Here is an 18,755-nt window from a genome sequence, read left to right on the forward strand (position 1 = left end):
CTTTTTTAAAGTCATTTTAAGATGTTGGTTTCGTTCTCAAATAGATATCGTTCTTGGGTTTCTAGGTATTCTCTCCCTAAATAGTCCCTATTAAAAGCTGGTGGATATAAATACCACAACTCTAAATCAATTCCAATATTCCCAACCATACTCTTATGTTTCCAAGAAGAATCAATAAATCACACCTATGTGTGTACTCATGCTTGTATGATTACATTATTAGCTACAATCACACTTGACACCAAACGGTACTGATACGATTTGAACGCAAAGCTTAAAGAAGATTTGGTTCCTAAAACAAGCTCGAAGTATCCATATGATGTCAGGACTAAAGATGAAAAGAAAAACAAGGCCAAAGTGAAGCAATAAGATGAAACAAACCAAACTAAGGTCGAGCGAGAAAATGAGATTTTAATAGTAATCATGGCCATAGTGATCCTTGATGTCGGCCTTGCTGGCGCAATGTGTTTGGTCGTCGCTTTGACTTCCCTCGACCCTGACCTTCACCGTACGACGGGGCTCAGGCTCTCGTCTCGCTACTCCGCAGGCCATGTTCAGGTTTGGCTCGCTCCACTGCCCAACAAGCAAGGCAAACCATCGACTTTGCTCATCAGTGCTGTAGAGAGTCAGAGAGTCACTCGACCGTCGGCCACATGCAGCTCCTATAGAGCCAAGAGCCACATGAGTATGGTCCATCGCTCGAGACAACCGAGGCCAACCACGTTCATGACCCCTGGGTTGTTAGGACTTGGGTCTAGATTAGTGGTGAATGAGATGGTGAAGTAAATAGAGTGAGTAAGGGTTTTTTGAATAGGGGCAGACAGGTCTAACCCAACACTAATTATCACTGTCTTATTCTATGTACAAGAGTCTAAAACGACATCTAATACCGAACGGAGGTAGTAGGTGCGTGTAAACAAACCATTAGTTTGTTGTAATAAGCTTTCGGTGAATTTGTCGGTAAATGAAACGTAACCTGACCCCCTACAGATACAGTCATCAACATCAGTACGCAGCAACCTCAGAAAAAAGGAAAGGGCAGAGGGGCAGAGATGTGGGCAGGAAGGCTCAGTTCCAGTAAGCCATCACTTCATGGTAAGTAATCTCATGTATGTATGATTCAGAAACAGAGAAGCAAAATGTCACGGCGCGCACACGCGCCACGCGATCAATTCGGCCTGCCGCTGCACGGCGAGGTAGCGCTGCAAGTCTGCGACCAGCAAAAGGAATTTCACAGGGGAAGTTCACATAAACAAGGTTTAAAACTGCATTTTACCTCCAAAAATCGCTCCGGTAACCGCAATAACTGCACGGTAATTTAATGAAATTCGATAGAAACCGATCGAATTTGATCAAAATTTTATTTTTTTAATTTTAAATTTGAGTTTGATCGGTAACCACTCGGTTTATGAATGCGGTTCAAATCAAATCGTCCGGTAACCGAGATAACCAAACGGTTACAGATAATATTTCCAACCCTGCACAGAACTGCCACAGCAAAGCAGACAGCAAAGAGGCCCTTTCGCCTGCGTACTTTGGTGAACAGGAGAAGCAGAAGCTACCTTGGCAGGAGAAAGGGACCAACGACCAGACACCTCGGCTGCTCCTACCAGTAAGATGTCATATCCGTCTAGGGGTAAGTACACATGGAAAAGAATGTTCAACAACTGGTACAGTGGTACACAATGCCAGGAGGTCGTCCAGTTCAAACAATGGTACAGAGACCACAACATCTAACAAGGAGCGGCAACACAGTGAAACAATCCATCCTAAAATGATTAGCTGCGATCATAGCTCATCAACGCGGCACAGTGTACCTGGATGTAGCACTACCAAACTGTACATCAAGTACTGGTCTGTTCCGTTGATTAGGCCCTCGCGTGAAGCAAGAGGATGACGTTGATGAATTTAGGCTCATGGCGTCCGAAGGATCCATCTCTCGGTCAAGTATTTTGCTGCATGCGCCATGAAGCAGACACTGAAACAATGGGCTTTTGGAAACTGTGAAACAACTGCAAAGAAACAGCGCGTTCAGTTTTCACCATGTCGAACAGGTTTGCTGTTCAGCAAAGAAACAAGGCAGTTGCAATTTCAGTAAAAAACATTCGTCGAAGAGTTCAAGCCGGGAGCAAACCAATGATCTCACAAGACTCTGCTATACGCATCATACTATTAAGTCTGTAAAGGGTGTACAGCCAGTGAGCAAAATCAATCAATTCTCTAGGATCCAATGAGGATGAGATAGACTTGAAAGCACTTGATGCAGATCGTGGGGCACTTATCCAATCACTAGAGATTGTGATTACAGAAAGGCCCTTTTCACCCCAACCATAGCATAAACATTTCGTGGGGGGAAAGGCAGGATTATTTGGAAAAAAAAAACTATGATTATGTGCCAGTTGACACTGCACAAAGCCATGACGTAACTATCTACGGTATCCACCATATATCTGAGCTTATACATTGAGCTATGCTGATATGTAAGCATCCTAACAACTGGAAAATGTCCAGAATACTCATAGAGAAAGATGGCGACTTATTTATGAAAGAAATGCACACTACCTACCATGAATACTACTGATGTGTATGCATCCAACCGGATTGAAAACGTTTGGGAAAAACACTCATTGAGGAAGGTGGCAACTTATTCAGGAAAGAAAAATGCAAAGCTTACCTCTCAGGGCTACAACATTTGATGAGAGAACAAAAATTTCAACAATGAATACAACAGATGACGGGAACTCCCAAACCTGCAAAAGTTCATAATCAATTTGGAAAGAAATTTTGACAGGTAAGCCGAAAAGAGAAATCCTTAATACACAAAAATCTTCATACCATCATTGTAAAAAGAAACAACTTGAAGTAGCTTGAAATGATGACTGCAAACAGAACCTCTCTATACCTAAGCAATGACAAATTATAACTGCAATAAGTTTCAAGGAAAAGCAAAGCAAAAATAGATGAAATTTATAATTTTGATATGATTTAACTAGAACAAAATGTACTATTAGTCTATAACAGGATCTCTAATGGTCGCATGAATCCAGCAGAGTACACTCAAAGACCCATTCCACACGGAATGAACTACCAGAAACAAATTTTTTAAGACATAAAACTTGTTATGCTAGTTGAAGACTACCGCTTCACAGGTATTCCGGATATATAGTAGAGACCACATAACTGTACCTTGTAATGTCGAAAGAAAGTTTGAGAATAAATCGCACTGCCAGGAATAACATGATCACAAATATGACGTTCCCTAACAATGCATCACCAATAACCTGGAGACATAAAATGTCGAACACACTGTTAAGATAATGACTTAATGAGCAGTGAAAACATTTGTTTCCATGCTATCAAATATAATCACCTCACTACAATTGAAAATTGTTGAGAAAACACTCCTGGAAGAAGCCCCGCCAACACTGTTTACTTTTGAGAAGGATAATCTGACTTACATAGTTATGGACTGCTTAAGTTGAGTTGATGGTTCATGATAACCAAAACCAAAGTTAAAAAATCATGAATAAAATGGATACATGCGTCAAGAGCAATATAAATCAAAGTAGACCAGCAAAGTATTCCCTGCAAACCAGACCACAATCAGGAATGTAAGAAAAAGGCATACCCACTAACAAATTCTTGAAGGGAAAGGTAAGACATTATGAGTAAAGAAATCACTACGAGATGCAGCAAATTACTACAATAAGTGTGCCAAACTATGCACTTAGAAAAATAAAAACTACGTGCTCTGTCACACTGGATCCTATATATGCTCCTGTCAGATCGATAAGCATGTCCCAGAAGGCTGAAGGTGTCACATGAGCAGGTATGGACATCAACAACAAAAATAAAAGGCAAAGCTTCAGATTCAAGCAGCGTGACAGATCAGGCAGATTGAGTAAAAGGCAATTGGAGGGCAATATTGATGATAATAGTGTTACCATCCTTTGTTTCTTCTTGTGTAACTCCATGCAATAAAATGGGTCAAAAATGACTAGTTAATGTACTAACATAGAAAGGGGAGCACTCCTGGCGATTCAGTATTTGCATAAATTTTTGATAGAGTAGGCAGTGAGCGATGAGCCATTTCACGGAATGAATCACTATGACCAAACCATGTTTCCTGTTATCCATACAGCGACTGCTCTACAAGCGGACGATTGCTGCTCACCATTGTTGTACTACAGAATAGCTACGGAAAGTCAAAGTACAACGTGTGCATACTGAGCATTAGTGCTATGAGCTCAGCAAAAGAAAGATTCATACCTTGTCAACACATGAACCCATGCTCAGCTTATTAAACAGAAGATGACGGTATGCCCTTGTCTTGTGCAAGATCAGATCGATCAAAATGATCTACAAAGGGAGTAAGGGACAGCAAGTATCAAGGCTTCACTCATATATGCAATAACAAGCGTATCTGAAACTTCGAAATTCCAACGCACAGTTCATCGATCACCGTACCATGAATTCGCACTCGATGTAGGGATCAGCAACGGCCTTGCAGTTATCCTGCGGAGGAATCAGCACAGCACCCGGAGTTAGACGGCTCGCTCACACCCCGGGGGGGGGGGGGGCTTGTGGCTTACACATTTCATCAAGCGGATGTTGCCCTGGGAGTACTGCACGAAGAGCGTCCTCACGCGCCGGCCGCAGCCAACGCAGCGCGGCCCCTCCTCCCCTTCCGCCTGCGCGTCACCCATCACCCGGGTTCCGTCCGCACAAGACCCAACCTCCGCCCCCCGCCGTCGCCCTCCCCCTGTAGTCCAGGTCCAGTTTCGCGGCTCCACCTGGCCCGCGCTCCGCCTGCCGCCGCCGCTTAGCCGCCTCCTCGCTGGGTGAGGTTGCTTCGGATCGAGCGAGGACTAGGGGAGCTTGGCGAGGGTGCGACCGAGTGGTCGAGCCTGACACTGACCCTGACCTGGTCTGGTGCGACCAAGGCGCAAGTGTTTGCGGTCCTTGCAGAGATGGGCCTGGGCCTTGATGCTGGCTTGGTGAGGCGGCCTGAAAGCGATTCAGAAGGCATCGTCTTCTTCGTTCCACCTCCGATGCTGACGTAATTGCAGGGATGGTGCAGTTATATTAGATTAGATGATCTCCTTCGCTCCTCCTATGTCATCCATGGAGCCTGTGATTCCGATAAACTTCTCTATTGCCAATAGCAAGTGGGAGTTGGTCTACATGTCAGAGACCTCATATGTCATTCGGTAGTCGTACGTTTCCGAGATCTTATGCATCCTTGTCAGGCTAGTGAGGCTCAGAATGGATGCATCTAGACAAGAAATTGCGCAGCCAGCGAGCCACTATCTACAAATGGATGCAGCACGCAACCGGAAATAAAAATATTCCAGCATTAACAGTGCAATTGGATTACTCACAAAATGGATCGGAATGACGTGTGCATTATATGATGTAACTTCACAGGAGCTTTGCAATAGTTTCGCATAAACGGTTCAGTTCCCGCGGGAATCAGGACAAATTCCAGCCCCCCCAAATGGAGCCAAGAGCATTTCATTTGCCTCAAAAAGGGAAGAAAACGTCCCAAAATCTTGTCACCCACATCAAGTTTTACCACTATAATGGATAATGGCAAGCAGCTAGACAATCACCGTGGCCTCAACCTCTTGCAGCCTGAGGGTAACAGCTCTCTTGTGCGCCTCTAGCCCTTCTACTTCGGCCATCTTGGCGACGTATGGACCCAGCCTTCTCAGACCTTCCTCTGTTAGGGATTGAACAGTAATGTATTTGAGGAAAGAATTCAGTGATACGCCGCTGTACATCCTCGCATAACCGTAGGTTGGAAGGACATGGTTCGTTCCGCTTGCATAATCACCCACGCTCTCCGGGGTCCATTGCCCAAAGAAAACTGACCCTGTCATATGGAAACCAAATACTAAGACCCAGATTGAAGTACACAAGGGGTGGCAGTTGGCATACGGAATTGCAGATAAAGATCTATGTGACTGCACCTAAGCTTCTGGGAAAAAAAATATGCCTACCTGCATTCTCGACTAGCTCCTCCCACTGCTCAGCATCCTTTACATTGATTATCAAATGCTCAGGGGCATACAAATTGGAGAATGATATTGCCTGCAATAGGGAGAAACAACGGTCAAAGTTCCAGGAATTGCTCAGCGATTGAGGAGCATTTCTGGATTGAGGCCACAGAAGAACTTTGATGCACTTGCAACACAAACGGGCAGCATAGTTGAATCAGGGCTAAGAGGAGGTAGAAGGTCAGGAGTGAAGAATTACCTCAACCATATCTTTGGCAAACACAGTGAAACTGTGGCTAAGTGCTTTGGAAGCAAATTCACCTCTTGGAAGAGCATCACACTGCTTGCTAACTTCTGCTTCAATGGCACCCAAATCAATACCATCTCCAGCAATAACTAGAACAACCTGACTATCTGGGCCGTGTTCTGCCTACAAAAATTTGACCAGCTAACTGTAATGACATACATCATGAACATTGGCATGACAGTAGAGAGAGTTTGGCACCATAAAATGACCTCTATATCTGTTAATGATTACCAGGTTTCAGTATTCCAAAGAGCAAACATGACACCATTGAGCAGTGCAATGCAGAATAGGGAAATCAATAAGATATCTGTACCTGAGATAGAAGATCAGCAGCAACATGAACCGGGTTTGCATATTTATCAGCAATGACTAGAACTTCTGAAGGGCCAGCAGGCATGTCTATTGAGACCATGGCTTCACTGTTCTGCAGTCAAATAAGAATATGGACCACAAACATTCAAAAGATATGTCGGGAAGGCAGATGATGGTCATGATTTACGCAGCAGAAAGAGCAGAACAGACCTGAAGAATCATTTTTGCAGCCGTGACATACTGGTTACCAGGCCCAAAAATTTTCTCAACCTACAAAGACAAACTGCTATGTGATCCATGCATCTTAGTGAAGGAAAAAAATGTTGTAGAACTCAGTAAGTCAACAACATGTCCATATTTTTAAAGAAGTTTTCAGCAGAGTACGAACAGGTAAGAACATGAGATGCCCCACAAAGATGCTAAAGTTGCTTAAGTCCTCTTTAGATTTGTTTAACAAGCATATGGCAATATATTAGATGGAGAACAGAATATATAAACAAAAGATCGCTACTGATTTTAAACAAGTAATCGATAAGCATAGATCTCAAGTACCTTTGGGCATGATGCAGTTCCCCAAGCCATAGCTGAGATTGCCTGAAAGTAAACAACGTTAAGAGCACTGAACTACATAATGGAGCACCAAAAAAAATCTCATATATCCTTCTACCTGTGCTCCTCCAGCTTTCAAGATGTGTGTAACACCAGCTTTTTTTGCACAGTAAAGAACCTCCTGCAGGGAACAAGAGTGATGTCTAGTTCTCCATCAAACAATTGTTTCAAAAAAAAAAAAAAAAAACAGAGCAGTCTAATGCCCACAAGCGTACCTTGCATATGCTACCATCACGACTAGGAGGTGTTGCAAGAACAATAGTTTTGCATCCAGCAATTTGTGCAGGCTGGGAGAAACAGAAACTATATCAGAAGTTTAAAACAATAAATGGTTACATTCAATTCGGTTGAGAGGATTTGAGTAGACATGAGCATACCACAGCAAGCATCAACGCAGTTGAAGGCAAGACTGCAGTGCCACCTGGGACATACAGTCCAACAGAGCCAATGCATCTTGTTATCCTCTTACATCTTACCCCCTTCATATATTCAGGAAAAAGGCACAGAATAATAAGGGCATAAAAACGAGGTGAAAGATTGTAAATGGAAACATTATCGCATATCTCACTTTCATATTCTCAATTGTCTTCTCAGGCAACTTTTGTGAAACATGGAAGGCATAAATATTGTCATATGCCACATCGAAGGCTTCCTTCACAGCTGGATCGAGCTACAAAACTTATTCAGGTAAGACAGCCAAACTCATCTAGCAAATAGAAAAAGAAACACATATAAGCACTATTTGCACCCATATACAAACATAACATCAGTTATACCTATTTCTAAGGATTTGAAAGCTCTGAGTGCAAGTAGCTAAAGCCTAGAGTTGCAAGCTGGTATTGAAGATACAGGTGACCAACAAAATCATATATCATGTCGGCCTAAAAACACAAGTTTAACACTGCTGTGGTATCACAATTGGATCATCACTCCAACAACAAAAATGATGTGCGGAGAAACATATCCAATTTTATCCACTGCATCCACATGACTTGTACGAAACTGCAGAACTTAGTTGCAGATAACAAGTACCTCTGCGTCTGGAAGATCAGTAACACGCACAACCAAGCCATCAAGCGTGACCTTGTCAAACTTTTCTGTATAACTGAACAGACCAAAGCCAGCAAATTAAGGAAAATATTTCACTCGTCCATGAAAAAATCAACCACAGCAGCAACACTTACTCTTTAACTGCTGCGTCGCCTCGCACACGCACATCCTCAACAATCGGATTCACCTAATAGCACAGGGCATAATCCCATGGTTCTCAGACTATCAAACAATTCTGATATACAATACCATAGCTAATCTCTATCTCATCTTACCGTGCCGAAAATGGAAGAGAAGTCAATGCGAGGACGCGCCTTGAGGCCGCTAACCTCGGCGTCGCTGAGCTCGGACAGCCTATACGACTTCATCGCGCGACTGGTACTTAACCCTGGGCAATCAATCAGGACGCAAAACACGGTTCCAAGAAACTTAGACAACAACTTTGGGAACAATGGCTGCAGCAACAGACGCTGCAAATAAAATAATAATAATAATCGCACCTTTGGGATTGAGAACTTTGGGGGAGGCAAAACGGAGCCCTGAACCAAACCCTACCCTCGCGATTCCGACGAGCGGCGCCGACACCGGCGGAGCGCGCAAGCTGCCCATCAACAGAGCCCGATTCAATTCTGGAGTGTCGCGAGAGTCAGAAGCGCGGGGTAGGAAGCGCCGAAACTTGAACGGCAACCGATCTCAGCGATGGAGGATGGAAGTAGAGGGGGAGAAACGAACCGCGGCGCGGCAGGGTTTCTCCGGCGGCGACGGCGAGGCGATGGAAGAAGAGGAGATGAAGGTCACACTCACTCTCTCTCCTCTGTTGGTGGATATCAACTGGGCCTTAGAACCATAGGCCCGGCAGCCCAGTGAGCAGAGTTGTCTATAAATAAAAGATTTTTATTTTTAATTAAAAATAAAAATAAAAGATTTTTTGTTTTTAAATAAAAATTATAAGGATATGCGTCCGGTTTGAAAAATTGCAGTCATGTCACCTTCCAACAAACAACAAGTTTAAAAATAAAAAAAGTTATGTTCTAATGTCTCAAAATTGAAAACACTATTGAAATAGTCATGAAATTTTTTTAAAAAAATTATAGTGTAGAGGAAGCTATCATCTCGCTTCAAAATTTTCAAACAAAAATATGACTTGTACAAAAAGACAAATTTCAGAATCCTTTTAAAGGATGACATGAGTCTAGATTTGTAATTTTTCAAAATAGATCTATATATTTACAATTTTTATTTTAAAAATTTATAAATATAAAAGATCTGAGATGAAATGGACTGGAGTACTGGACTGATGTAAAATCTATCTGTTTGGATGTGGGAGATTGCACTTGCAAATATCATGCGACACGGCACGGACAAGATATTCGCATACATCCTCGAATAAAACAGAAGACAGAATGAGAACATGCTTACAAATGTGGTTTACATGATTACATCTACCTAGTCTAAGAGTGAGAGCATCCTCTAAGACGCTCTATTCTATAGCCTAAGCTGCAATCTAAAGTATCTCTGTTCTCTACCTAGCAAGCACGAGAGCACAATGTCATCTGTATATGAGAATCACTGTCACTGAATTTCTTTGGTACACGATGTGATTATAGATTTCTGACCATCATCTGCAGATGAAAACAGCTACCACGAACATAACTACACCCATAATGCCATGATCTGAACGAAGCTGGTTATATGTCTGGACGTATGTCAGTGTATATTTGCATGAGGTCAGCAAGGTAACTTCTAAATCAACCGCATTAAAATATACAGTCAGATCAGGATCTGAAAACTCAGTTAGATAGAATCCTTCACTTGGTCTGAAACCGAGGGTCACATGGTTAAGCGCATGAGACCAGATATCAGCTGTGCCCTTTTAGTGTCAACTGAATTTAAGGCCTGCATTGTTTGTGATGCCAAATTAAAGGTATCAAATGGTCAAACATGCCAATACACCATAAGGAACAATATATTCCTGATGGAACGCAAAAAACATTAGCTACCAAAAGAAATCTCACCTAGCTGCCCTTATTCATGTCGTATCACAATAATCACATTCACTCTGTTTACTTCGCAAATCTGCAACAAGCTTGCATGTCTTCAAGAAAGCATCCAGCAGCTGCATACAAGGCAACCCTGTTAGGTGCTTGCGATGTTCTGGAAATAAACTGATCATTTCAAGATACATGGATTCAATCATGTAAAGTTTTTCCCAGCTTTGACACAGACAATCCTAGGAATGCCAACAAAATTCCAATATATCATACCGAGTTGAGCCCTCAAGCTCTTCTTTTTAGATAATGGAGCACTCATGCTGTAATTAGGTGAAACAATAGGGGCAGAGTCACGAAGAAGAACGATCAGCATTTACGGCATTGACACGCGATACTTACTACAGGATGATGCTGCAACGTAGGAGAGTAGCGATCAAGAGTTACATATATCTTCTGAAGAAGGCTTAAATGTGCATTCACCTTGTCGCCCAAGATTACGACCTGAATCACATAGGGAATATTTCAGAGTTGTTGCGTGATGAATTTGTAATTATGCATCGCATGTTGTAGTAAAAAAGAAGTTTATTTCTAGAAGATATAGCCCTTCAAACAAAGTTGACAAACAAGTACCTTGGCTTCCGCCTTTTGGAGCTCAGAACGTCTTGTTTCAAGCATTTGTTTATACCAGAGGCCTATTTTTGTTAGTACCACAGCTTGTCTGACCATGTGATTGCAATGATCACTCAAATCCTCTGATCTGAAATTATCATAAAAAGGAAAACAGCTGTTAACTGTTAAGTATGCTTAAATCGGATTTGTGTATTTAAAAAGGGCATAAAAATGCCTGAGCCTGAAAGCAAGTGTAAAGGAAGATGAACAGACCTGTTTTCAGTTCTTTCCATTGACAGTTTTTGCTCAATATCCACAAATTCTTTTGACAGTTTCATAATAGATACCAAAATACACTCCAGCTGCTTTTCTTGCTCATTCTTAGTGAGACTACTACAACGATCCAAGTTTTCCTTGTCAGTTTCCTTCAGGGCACCTGATGGAATATCTAAACTTGAGTTCAGTTTGACAAGTTCATCATACTGCAGGTCTCGCACGTGTGATCTTCTCGGTGATGTGTGAGTTTTCACCTCGATATCACGCAGAAAAATTTCTGTGCTCTCTTGTTTGATGATTTCAGGATCTTCTTGGTGATCTTGGATCAAACACAGATTTTCTAGTTGCGCTAACTTCTCCTTTAACTTGCATTTTTCTTCGTTAGATAAACACAATGCCCTATCTTTTTCAGAGATTACAGATTCAAGTGAAGACACTCTAGCATTAAAATTCAGCGCAACGCCATCCATGTTGTTCATAGAGTCATCAAGCAATCTTCTTGTAACAGTTTGGTACAGTCCATCTCTAACATCACCTTCAATTCGGAGGTCCTCGTACTCTTCTTTAATTTTGTCAATTTGTCTCAGGAGCTCTTCTTCCGACGATAATTGAAGAGACAGTTCTCTACTGGTTTCGGATAGCTGAGATGATAATTCCTTAGAATCCTTCATCTTATCCGCAAGCAATCCTCGAAGATGCTGGTTTTCGTAGTACAAAGCATCGATTCTGCTTGTCAGTCGGCATCTCTCATCGAGTTCATCGTGAGTCATGCAAACCGAAGGTATATTTATGTTCTTGGAAATGATTTGTTCCATTCTCGATATGATCTCTGGAATTTTCTTTCTCAAAGGTTCAAATTCGACGTCATTCTTAAGAGCATGTGAACCCTTCTCTCGTTTAAACCTGAACAGTTCTTCCGTCTTCTCTTGCAGTGCTGATTCATGCATCCTCTTCAATTTGCTGATCTCAGACTTAAAATAGCTTATCACTTCCTCTCTACTCATACCGTTGAGGTGGCGAAAGTCAGATTTTTCTGAGATGACATCCTTTGCACCAAAGGATTTTTGCTTCCTGAAACTCTTGCTTTCCTCAGCGCGTGGTGAACGATCCTCTTTTGTTTTCTTTCCAAAGAAACTGTACTTCCATTTGTTACTCCTATTGCCTGAACTTTCGTGCTTACTATTAGAAATATGTGCTTCTGGTACTGAAGGCAATAGCAGCTTACAAAGAGCACCGAGATCTTCGCGCGTGGCAGCAAACTGAGCTATGGCTTCCTTCCAATTCCTACTCATGGTGTTTGTGATTTTAATTTGCTCGTACAGCTTCCTCTCTAGCTGCTCCTGCAGGCCACCGATGCACTCTCCGATCACGGCACCAAAGACTTCCAGCTGCAGCTCATGCTCCGACTGGAGATCAGACACCGACGAGTTGACCGATCCAAGCATCTCCCTCGCCTGCCGGAACACGGCACCCATCAGCAGCTTCAGGGCGTTGAATCTTTCATCTATCTCAATCAGCATGACATCAAGGGACCTGCCTAGGAGTTCACCACCGATCACATGGCCATTGTCCGGCAAGGCATAGCCCTCCAGGCCGGTTACACCCCCATTGAGCTTGCTGAGCTGCGCATCAACCTCCACCCTCATCGAAACCAGGTACTCGGCGCAACGGGCCTTCGCATTCGAGTCGGAGAGGTATCTGTTCGACCGCGATGCAACCGCTCTTTCGGGCCATTCAGAGTAGTTGTCAGGGCTGGAGCTGGACTTGAAAGACAGCAACCTGGGCGTCAGTACTGGTGAATCTTCAGACGTCACTGACCCGCTGCTGAATCTGGTCGTGCAGGGCCTGGTGTCAAGGAAAGAATAGGCCCCGTTGTAGAAACCCGCGCCATTGTCGGCATGAGATCGATGGTGCGAGAAACCGGATGGGCTATCTGATCTGTTGAGCAGCGGGTTCGTTCGGTCACTGAGTACCTGCACCACAGTAATTTAGTTTCAGACTTCCGGTTCAGTTTAGCATCTGATGATCGACAAGGTGACGGCAACCTTGCAGCCAGGTCAGTTAGCATAGAAGAAAAGTGGAGAGTTGATCAGAATCTCTTCTATGGAAATGCGGTCCCATTCCGACCTCCTCAGGCCATCCACATCATCAACTGCCTTGGAAGCCGTCGGATGGAAGAACATAGCATTGTGAACCGTCGGATCTAAGGACGCAGCGTCATGAGTCGTCCCGATTCTTCTCCTCCCAGTCTCCCACCAACCCTTGGCGGTATCAATGACCCCTCGGGTCGTTGTGAAAGTTTATGAAACTTTTCTATTTAATATAAAGATGCGTAGTTTTCCTGCGTATTCGAGAGAAAAAAATCTCCCACACCCCGACCTACCTTCGCTCCCTCCTCCCACCAAATGATAGGCTCAAGTGCTTGACTTCAGTAATGGAAATTCTACCGAATAAACATGAACAGTCACAAGTTGATGCCATTCGTAAGGCTAGATTTGTTGACATGAGACAAGTTTGAATACTAATGGATATGAAATAAGAGTTCGACTATAATTTTATTTCTAATCACATCTAATTACAATTCAAATCTGTGTATAACCGACTCTTTGTACACATTTGACAACTGATGGAAATAAAATGGTAGGCTCAAAAATCCTGTTCTGATACAAGATGACAGGGTTAAGATTCAGAGGAAATAAAACCGGTAAATATAGAACCGTATTCTTTCATTCATAAATGGACTGTTACTGTCCACCATGAGCCATGATTACTTCTGAATTCTGACGAATTACTAAATAGTAACGCTGTTCCAATGAACACCCGGATTGGTAATTATTGGACATGTTTAAGAAAAGCAAACGACTCGACTCTTGATCGAATCTTAGAGAGTAGTAGAATCGTGTTGCGCTGTATGATTAAATCAGCGGAACAAAACAAGCGGATGAAGAGCCAATTCGAAGAGGAATCGGATGGGATCGCTTACGGGCTGGGCCGCCTCCATGGTTGCTCCGTCTTCTTCCGCCGCCGGCAGCGCCTCACTCCTGGCACCCCTGCGTCTCCGCCTTTTTCCACGACGCAGGAGACTACAGCCGCAGCCGCAGGTCAGCAGGCAACTGCCCACTGATCGCTCGCTTGCTCGCGCGTGCAAGAGACAAGATTAGAGGATAAGAGAGGAGGAGGAGCAAGTGGGAGACTCAAGACCGGGGAGGTGACAGCGACGGGGAGGGAAAGGGAAGGAGTGAAGTGGAGCCAGAGTAGTAATGCGCCCCATTTCAGGGACGCGCCAGGGAGTATGCCGTATCCGTACGCGCGCGGGCAATCAGCAGCGGCCGAGCGGGTCAAGGCAGGCGGCGCGGGGAGGGAGTAGTTGGGGGAGGCGGCGAACGAGCAGCCCGTGCGTCGCCAGCGCACCCCGCGCTGACGACGCGGCAACAGACGGGTGGCGTGGCGCGGCGGCAGCGGAAGGAGAGGGGCCGCGCACGGCGTGGAGCCGCGAGCGGCCAGAGACGCTGGGAGCCTGGGACAGCGAGCAGCCATGCAGACGTCGGCGGCTGGGCGCGCGGGTCCCGCAGGGCCCCGCTCGATCGAGGGGTTCTGGTCAGGTGGAAGGAACCGTAAACGGTCGCTGACTCTGCAAGCTGCAAGCGAAGCAGAGCAGCGTTTCAGGTTCTGACAGGTTGAAGGAGGAAGCAATGTTTGACCTTTCCCAATCGGATTTCAAATTGTATTTTACATATTTAATTCTAGCATCTATATCCATATCTAAATAACACAGGAGGAAAAGGCCTGCTGCTGATGTCTCAGTGCATGACATGGATGTGCCTTTGGTTTTTGTCATGGATCTTGTGGTGGCGTTAGGTGAAGATGTGTGCAGCTGATTCCAGATGCGAACAAAGCATGTGTACAATCTACAATGACCGAGAAAAGGAGTGTGGTGCAGAGGGAGGGAGGAGGTCAGGAGGAGGACAACGTGATCTGAAGACTGCCGCTCGTCAGTTGACAGTACAACGTGGCCAGTGAATGGTCACAAGGGCAATCATTGAAAAGCAACAGTGCAATGACTTTTTCTTTCTCTCTTGTTCCTTCATTTTCCTGATGGAAGGATCAATGCGAGCATTTTGAGTCCAGAGAGAAACGCTGGCTGCTCCAGGAGGCATGTTTTTTTTTTACACATTTGAAGTCATCACGGCTCATATGCATACGGCTTGGACAAAGATATTTATGAAATGGATGGATAGGAAACCACTGCACTGCAATTGCAACGACCATAAGTTACACGCTCCATTCTGTGCATCATGTGAGGCAGAAGCTTATGCATTACACGGGTGATTTTATGATTCTCCTCCATAAGAAAAGTTCGAAAATTTTACACCGCCACAAGAATCATTCATCATTCAATCATCTGTTTGTATCTCCTCTTGGATTGACTCGAAGCACAACAATCATAATGCCTTAAAATCCAAATCCTAGTAAACCTCGACGTGCCATTGCTTGTTCTTCTTGAGCTGCGACAGCTTCTGATCCCAGCTCTCCCCTCTCTGCTCCGCCACCTTCTTGAGGGTGTCCTGAATCCCTGGCATCATCCCTTTCAAACCGCAGAAGTAGATGTGAGCACCACCATCCAAAAGCTTGAAAATTTCATCGCTGTACTCCTCGATCTTGTCCTGAACGTACATCTTGCCACCGCTCCTGTTCTTCTGCTCCCTGCTGAGTGCTTTGTCATACCTACAGATTCAACACAACTTGGTCATATAATCTACGAGCAGCATCTAAGTTGACAACGAAGTGCATGCAAGTAAAGAATCGGTGAATTGTAACAAGGTGTTATGATGAATAAGTTCTAGTAACCTGAAATTATCTGGGTACTGCTTGAGATAGCTTGTGAACTCTTCGTCATAGAGAAGAGTGTCAGAGTTAGCAACGCCAAGGAAGAGCCAGGCTAGGCCACCAAATCTGTAATTTGGGACATCTTCCATGAACATGCGGCGTAGGTACCCACGGAAGGGAGCAACACCAGTGCCAGTGGCAATCATGATATGGGTCGCATTTGGATCATCCTCAGGTAGGAGCATTATTTTGCCGGAGGGGCCTGAGCTCATAAAGAAATCATTGTGAGATGCTTTGAGCCGGCTAGAACATCCATCGTGTTCCATGGACTAATACGAAAGAACAGTTATACTAATAAGAAAAGATAAATTTGTATAAAGAAGGGTTCATATCTGATAACTACTCAGGAAGGAAAGCATTCTTTCTACAAGAAAATCTTTTTGCTCTATTTGTTGTATACTATAGGCAATCAGAAGTATTTAAAAGATGTCATATAAGTATAACTAATCATGGGACTGCAAATCTTAGTTAGAGAGGAGTCATTAGCCAGGAGAAGAGACAAGACAAGATAGCCATATAAAGTGCAGGGTCATAGTCATATAACAGTAGAGAGGATCTTTGCTTCTTGGATGCTGATAATTTTTACTTTTTGTTGCTTGTTATGGTGGCTAGTGTTTTAAGGTCATGTTTTTCACATGGTTATATCAGAATGTAGCTTGTAAATCTGTGGCACTGGCAACTACTTCCTGTTTCTTAATGTATTGGAAGCAGAGTTTTTTCCTGCTACGCTTACTTTCATCTCTAGTGTAGTTTATATACTAATACCCTTATAAAGAATCTAAGAATTCAGAAATAGATAATCTACCACAGGTGGCATTCAGGACTACATTAACGAAAAGAACTACTATGGGAGTTAGTTATGAGGCTCTCATAGAACACTGTAAACACAGAGGAAAGTCTTCACATCCATGTTGAAGTTACCTGTCAACTGAATCTTGTCCCCAGGTTTTGAGTTGCATAGGAAGTTACTGCAGATACCATTCTTTGAGGGGTCTTCCTTGCCAGTTTCAGAGTCATAATAAACTGCCCGACGGACACACAACGTTGCAGTCTTTCCATCAAATTTATCTCCGTACCTAGTAGATGCAATTGAATAAAGCCGAACGTTATGCGGGGCTCCAGGCTTCTTTGGGTTTTCTCCCTGACAGATGAAAATGAGCACAAGGTTCAGAGAGCAACGAGTGTGAAGAGAAGACATGATGCATAACAAAAGAGATGAATAAATAATCGGTACTTCATGATTCATCTCAAGCAATTTTCCTGCACAAGATGTCATGCACCATTTGCTTCATCTATCACAGAATTTTTCTCACCTAGGCCTACAGTACAGTAAATGTCATACTGCAAATAATGTCCGCAGATTTAAAAAGAATGTCAGTATGCCTGCCTGTAACTCTGTATCTGTATAGTATATATAATATATGTAACATCACCGACAGGTCATTTCGATTGTTCAAAATCCAATAACATGTGGGGAAACGAAGCAAGCAGAAGAGACAAAAGGAAATGATCGAGAACAGGAAGTACTTACAGGAGGAATCACACCGTAACTCTGGCCCTCCCAGTAAGGCACATTGCCACCATGGTCAATGACGACATGGCATGTCTCTCCTGGAGCTTTGGGACCTACAAGCCTCTCCACCGAGACAATTGTGGCCGTGTAGGGATCCTTTGGCTTGTATGTGTTGAGGGGTGGCTCCTTGGCATTCTCCAAATAGAGCGGCGCAACGGCGACTTTGCTCTTGCTCGCCTGCTGAACTGACATGCACAACACCTTGTTCGCATGGCTGGGTCGCACCGCCTTGCTCTCCCACGCCAATGTGGCACCCAACCAATATTTGCTGCTGAAGCTAAGGTTGTTGTTACCCTAGAGCATAACAAAAGGTAAAATTCAGCACACGGTTAGGGCCAATCAAGAATGATGTGGGTTCAGGATCAACACTTCAACAGCCTACTAACGCAAGAGCCTTGAATTACTAAATACGCGTCAATTGTGCATGAGCGATAAGTGATAACTATTCTATTCATCCAAAGAACACTAATCCGCGATCTTGCAGCGCTAATGATCCCTGCTCGAACCAATCTACCAACTCTACTCATGATTTCCCCAAGAAACGCCGAAAAGGAGCAAACTTCTGGTACAGGCGGCGTCACCTTGATTCCGCAACTCCTCGCGCCGTGATCCGAGCTAACCGGCGCCGAGAAAGCCACCTGCAGACCACAGGGCGAGAGCGGCTCAGCACGACGTGCAAGCGCGGGAAACGGGGGACGGGATCCCACGGATGGGAGGGACGCGCGTACCTGGGGCGCAGCAGCAGTCGCCATGATCGATCGCGAGGAAGGGGTGCGGGCGGGGGCTTTGATCTGGGAGACGGGAGTGGAGAGAGGAGAGGAGGCGGGTTTATAGAGGGGGAGGAGAGGAGAGGAGTGAGCTCTTGAGGTGACGGAAAGGACGACTTACTTAAGAGAGGCTACTTGCTAATTGCGATTAGCCCATTCGCTCTTTGGTTCGGTTGGTTGATTAGATGCTAATCAGGTGCTAAAACATTTTTTATTGAGACAAATTTGCTGCTCACAACTAAAACATTTTTGATTAGTTGTGTCGTTAGCCGTAGGAAGGCGCAGAGAGTTGCCTGGCTGATTGGCTACTGGAGTCGGCTAAGTGGCTGCTTGAGATGGCCTTCTGGGGGCGTCGAGGGACACCTTGTCTCAGAT

General features: G+C 44.2%; 4 protein-coding genes across 5 annotated transcripts; all 4 read right to left on the reverse strand.

Moving 5' to 3' along the window:
- Positions 1-1,641: 1,641 nt before the first annotated feature.
- Positions 1,642-4,889, reverse strand: LOC133913463 (protein ARV 2-like). Its single transcript, XM_062356631.1, is given in 10 exon segments — positions 1,642-2,012; positions 2,675-2,750; positions 2,836-2,902; positions 3,187-3,281; positions 3,371-3,454; positions 3,456-3,469; positions 3,540-3,585; positions 4,270-4,359; positions 4,468-4,515; positions 4,593-4,889. Coding segments are annotated over 10 exon segments (732 nt in total). The 5' UTR covers positions 4,707-4,889; the 3' UTR covers positions 1,642-1,914.
- A 496-nt stretch (positions 4,890-5,385) lies between these two features.
- LOC133913461 (histidinol dehydrogenase, chloroplastic) lies at positions 5,386-9,152 on the reverse strand. Of its 2 annotated transcripts, none has more exons than XM_062356629.1 (15): positions 9,010-9,152; positions 8,778-8,878; positions 8,553-8,665; positions 8,412-8,464; positions 8,260-8,332; positions 7,796-7,897; positions 7,605-7,706; positions 7,443-7,514; positions 7,286-7,348; positions 7,171-7,212; positions 6,829-6,888; positions 6,620-6,730; positions 6,259-6,429; positions 6,003-6,093; positions 5,386-5,875 (listed from the first exon to the last, which is right to left on the reverse strand). In XM_062356629.1, the coding sequence occupies exons 3-15, from the start codon at positions 8,643-8,645 to the stop codon at positions 5,601-5,603; spliced, it is 1,308 nt and encodes a 435-aa protein (XP_062212613.1). In that variant the 5' UTR covers positions 8,646-8,665; positions 8,778-8,878; positions 9,010-9,152; the 3' UTR covers positions 5,386-5,600. The 2 variants fall into 2 exon arrangements, with proteins under 2 accessions (XP_062212613.1, XP_062212612.1); XM_062356628.1 differs by having other exon boundaries at positions 8,778-8,906; positions 9,010-9,146.
- A 466-nt stretch (positions 9,153-9,618) lies between these two features.
- LOC133913460 (WPP domain-associated protein-like) lies at positions 9,619-14,505 on the reverse strand. Its single transcript, XM_062356627.1, has 6 exons — positions 14,137-14,505; positions 11,151-13,126; positions 10,899-11,025; positions 10,668-10,769; positions 10,293-10,393; positions 9,619-10,173 (listed from the first exon to the last, which is right to left on the reverse strand). The coding sequence occupies exons 1-5, from the start codon at positions 14,152-14,154 to the stop codon at positions 10,307-10,309; spliced, it is 2,310 nt and encodes a 769-aa protein (XP_062212611.1). The 5' UTR covers positions 14,155-14,505; the 3' UTR covers positions 9,619-10,173; positions 10,293-10,306.
- An 881-nt stretch (positions 14,506-15,386) lies between these two features.
- On the reverse strand, positions 15,387-18,493 carry LOC133913462 (ferredoxin--NADP reductase, root isozyme, chloroplastic-like). The gene is made up of 6 exons (XM_062356630.1): positions 18,342-18,493; positions 18,195-18,251; positions 17,572-17,907; positions 16,962-17,181; positions 16,002-16,242; positions 15,387-15,878 (listed from the first exon to the last, which is right to left on the reverse strand). The coding sequence occupies exons 1-6, from the start codon at positions 18,363-18,365 to the stop codon at positions 15,620-15,622; spliced, it is 1,137 nt and encodes a 378-aa protein (XP_062212614.1). The 5' UTR covers positions 18,366-18,493; the 3' UTR covers positions 15,387-15,619.
- Between the last annotated feature and the right edge of the window lie 262 nt (positions 18,494-18,755).

The sequence above is a fragment of the Phragmites australis genome, chromosome 3 (assembly GCF_958298935.1).
Source record: "Phragmites australis chromosome 3, lpPhrAust1.1, whole genome shotgun sequence".
Taxonomy (NCBI): domain Eukaryota; kingdom Viridiplantae; phylum Streptophyta; class Magnoliopsida; order Poales; family Poaceae; genus Phragmites; species Phragmites australis.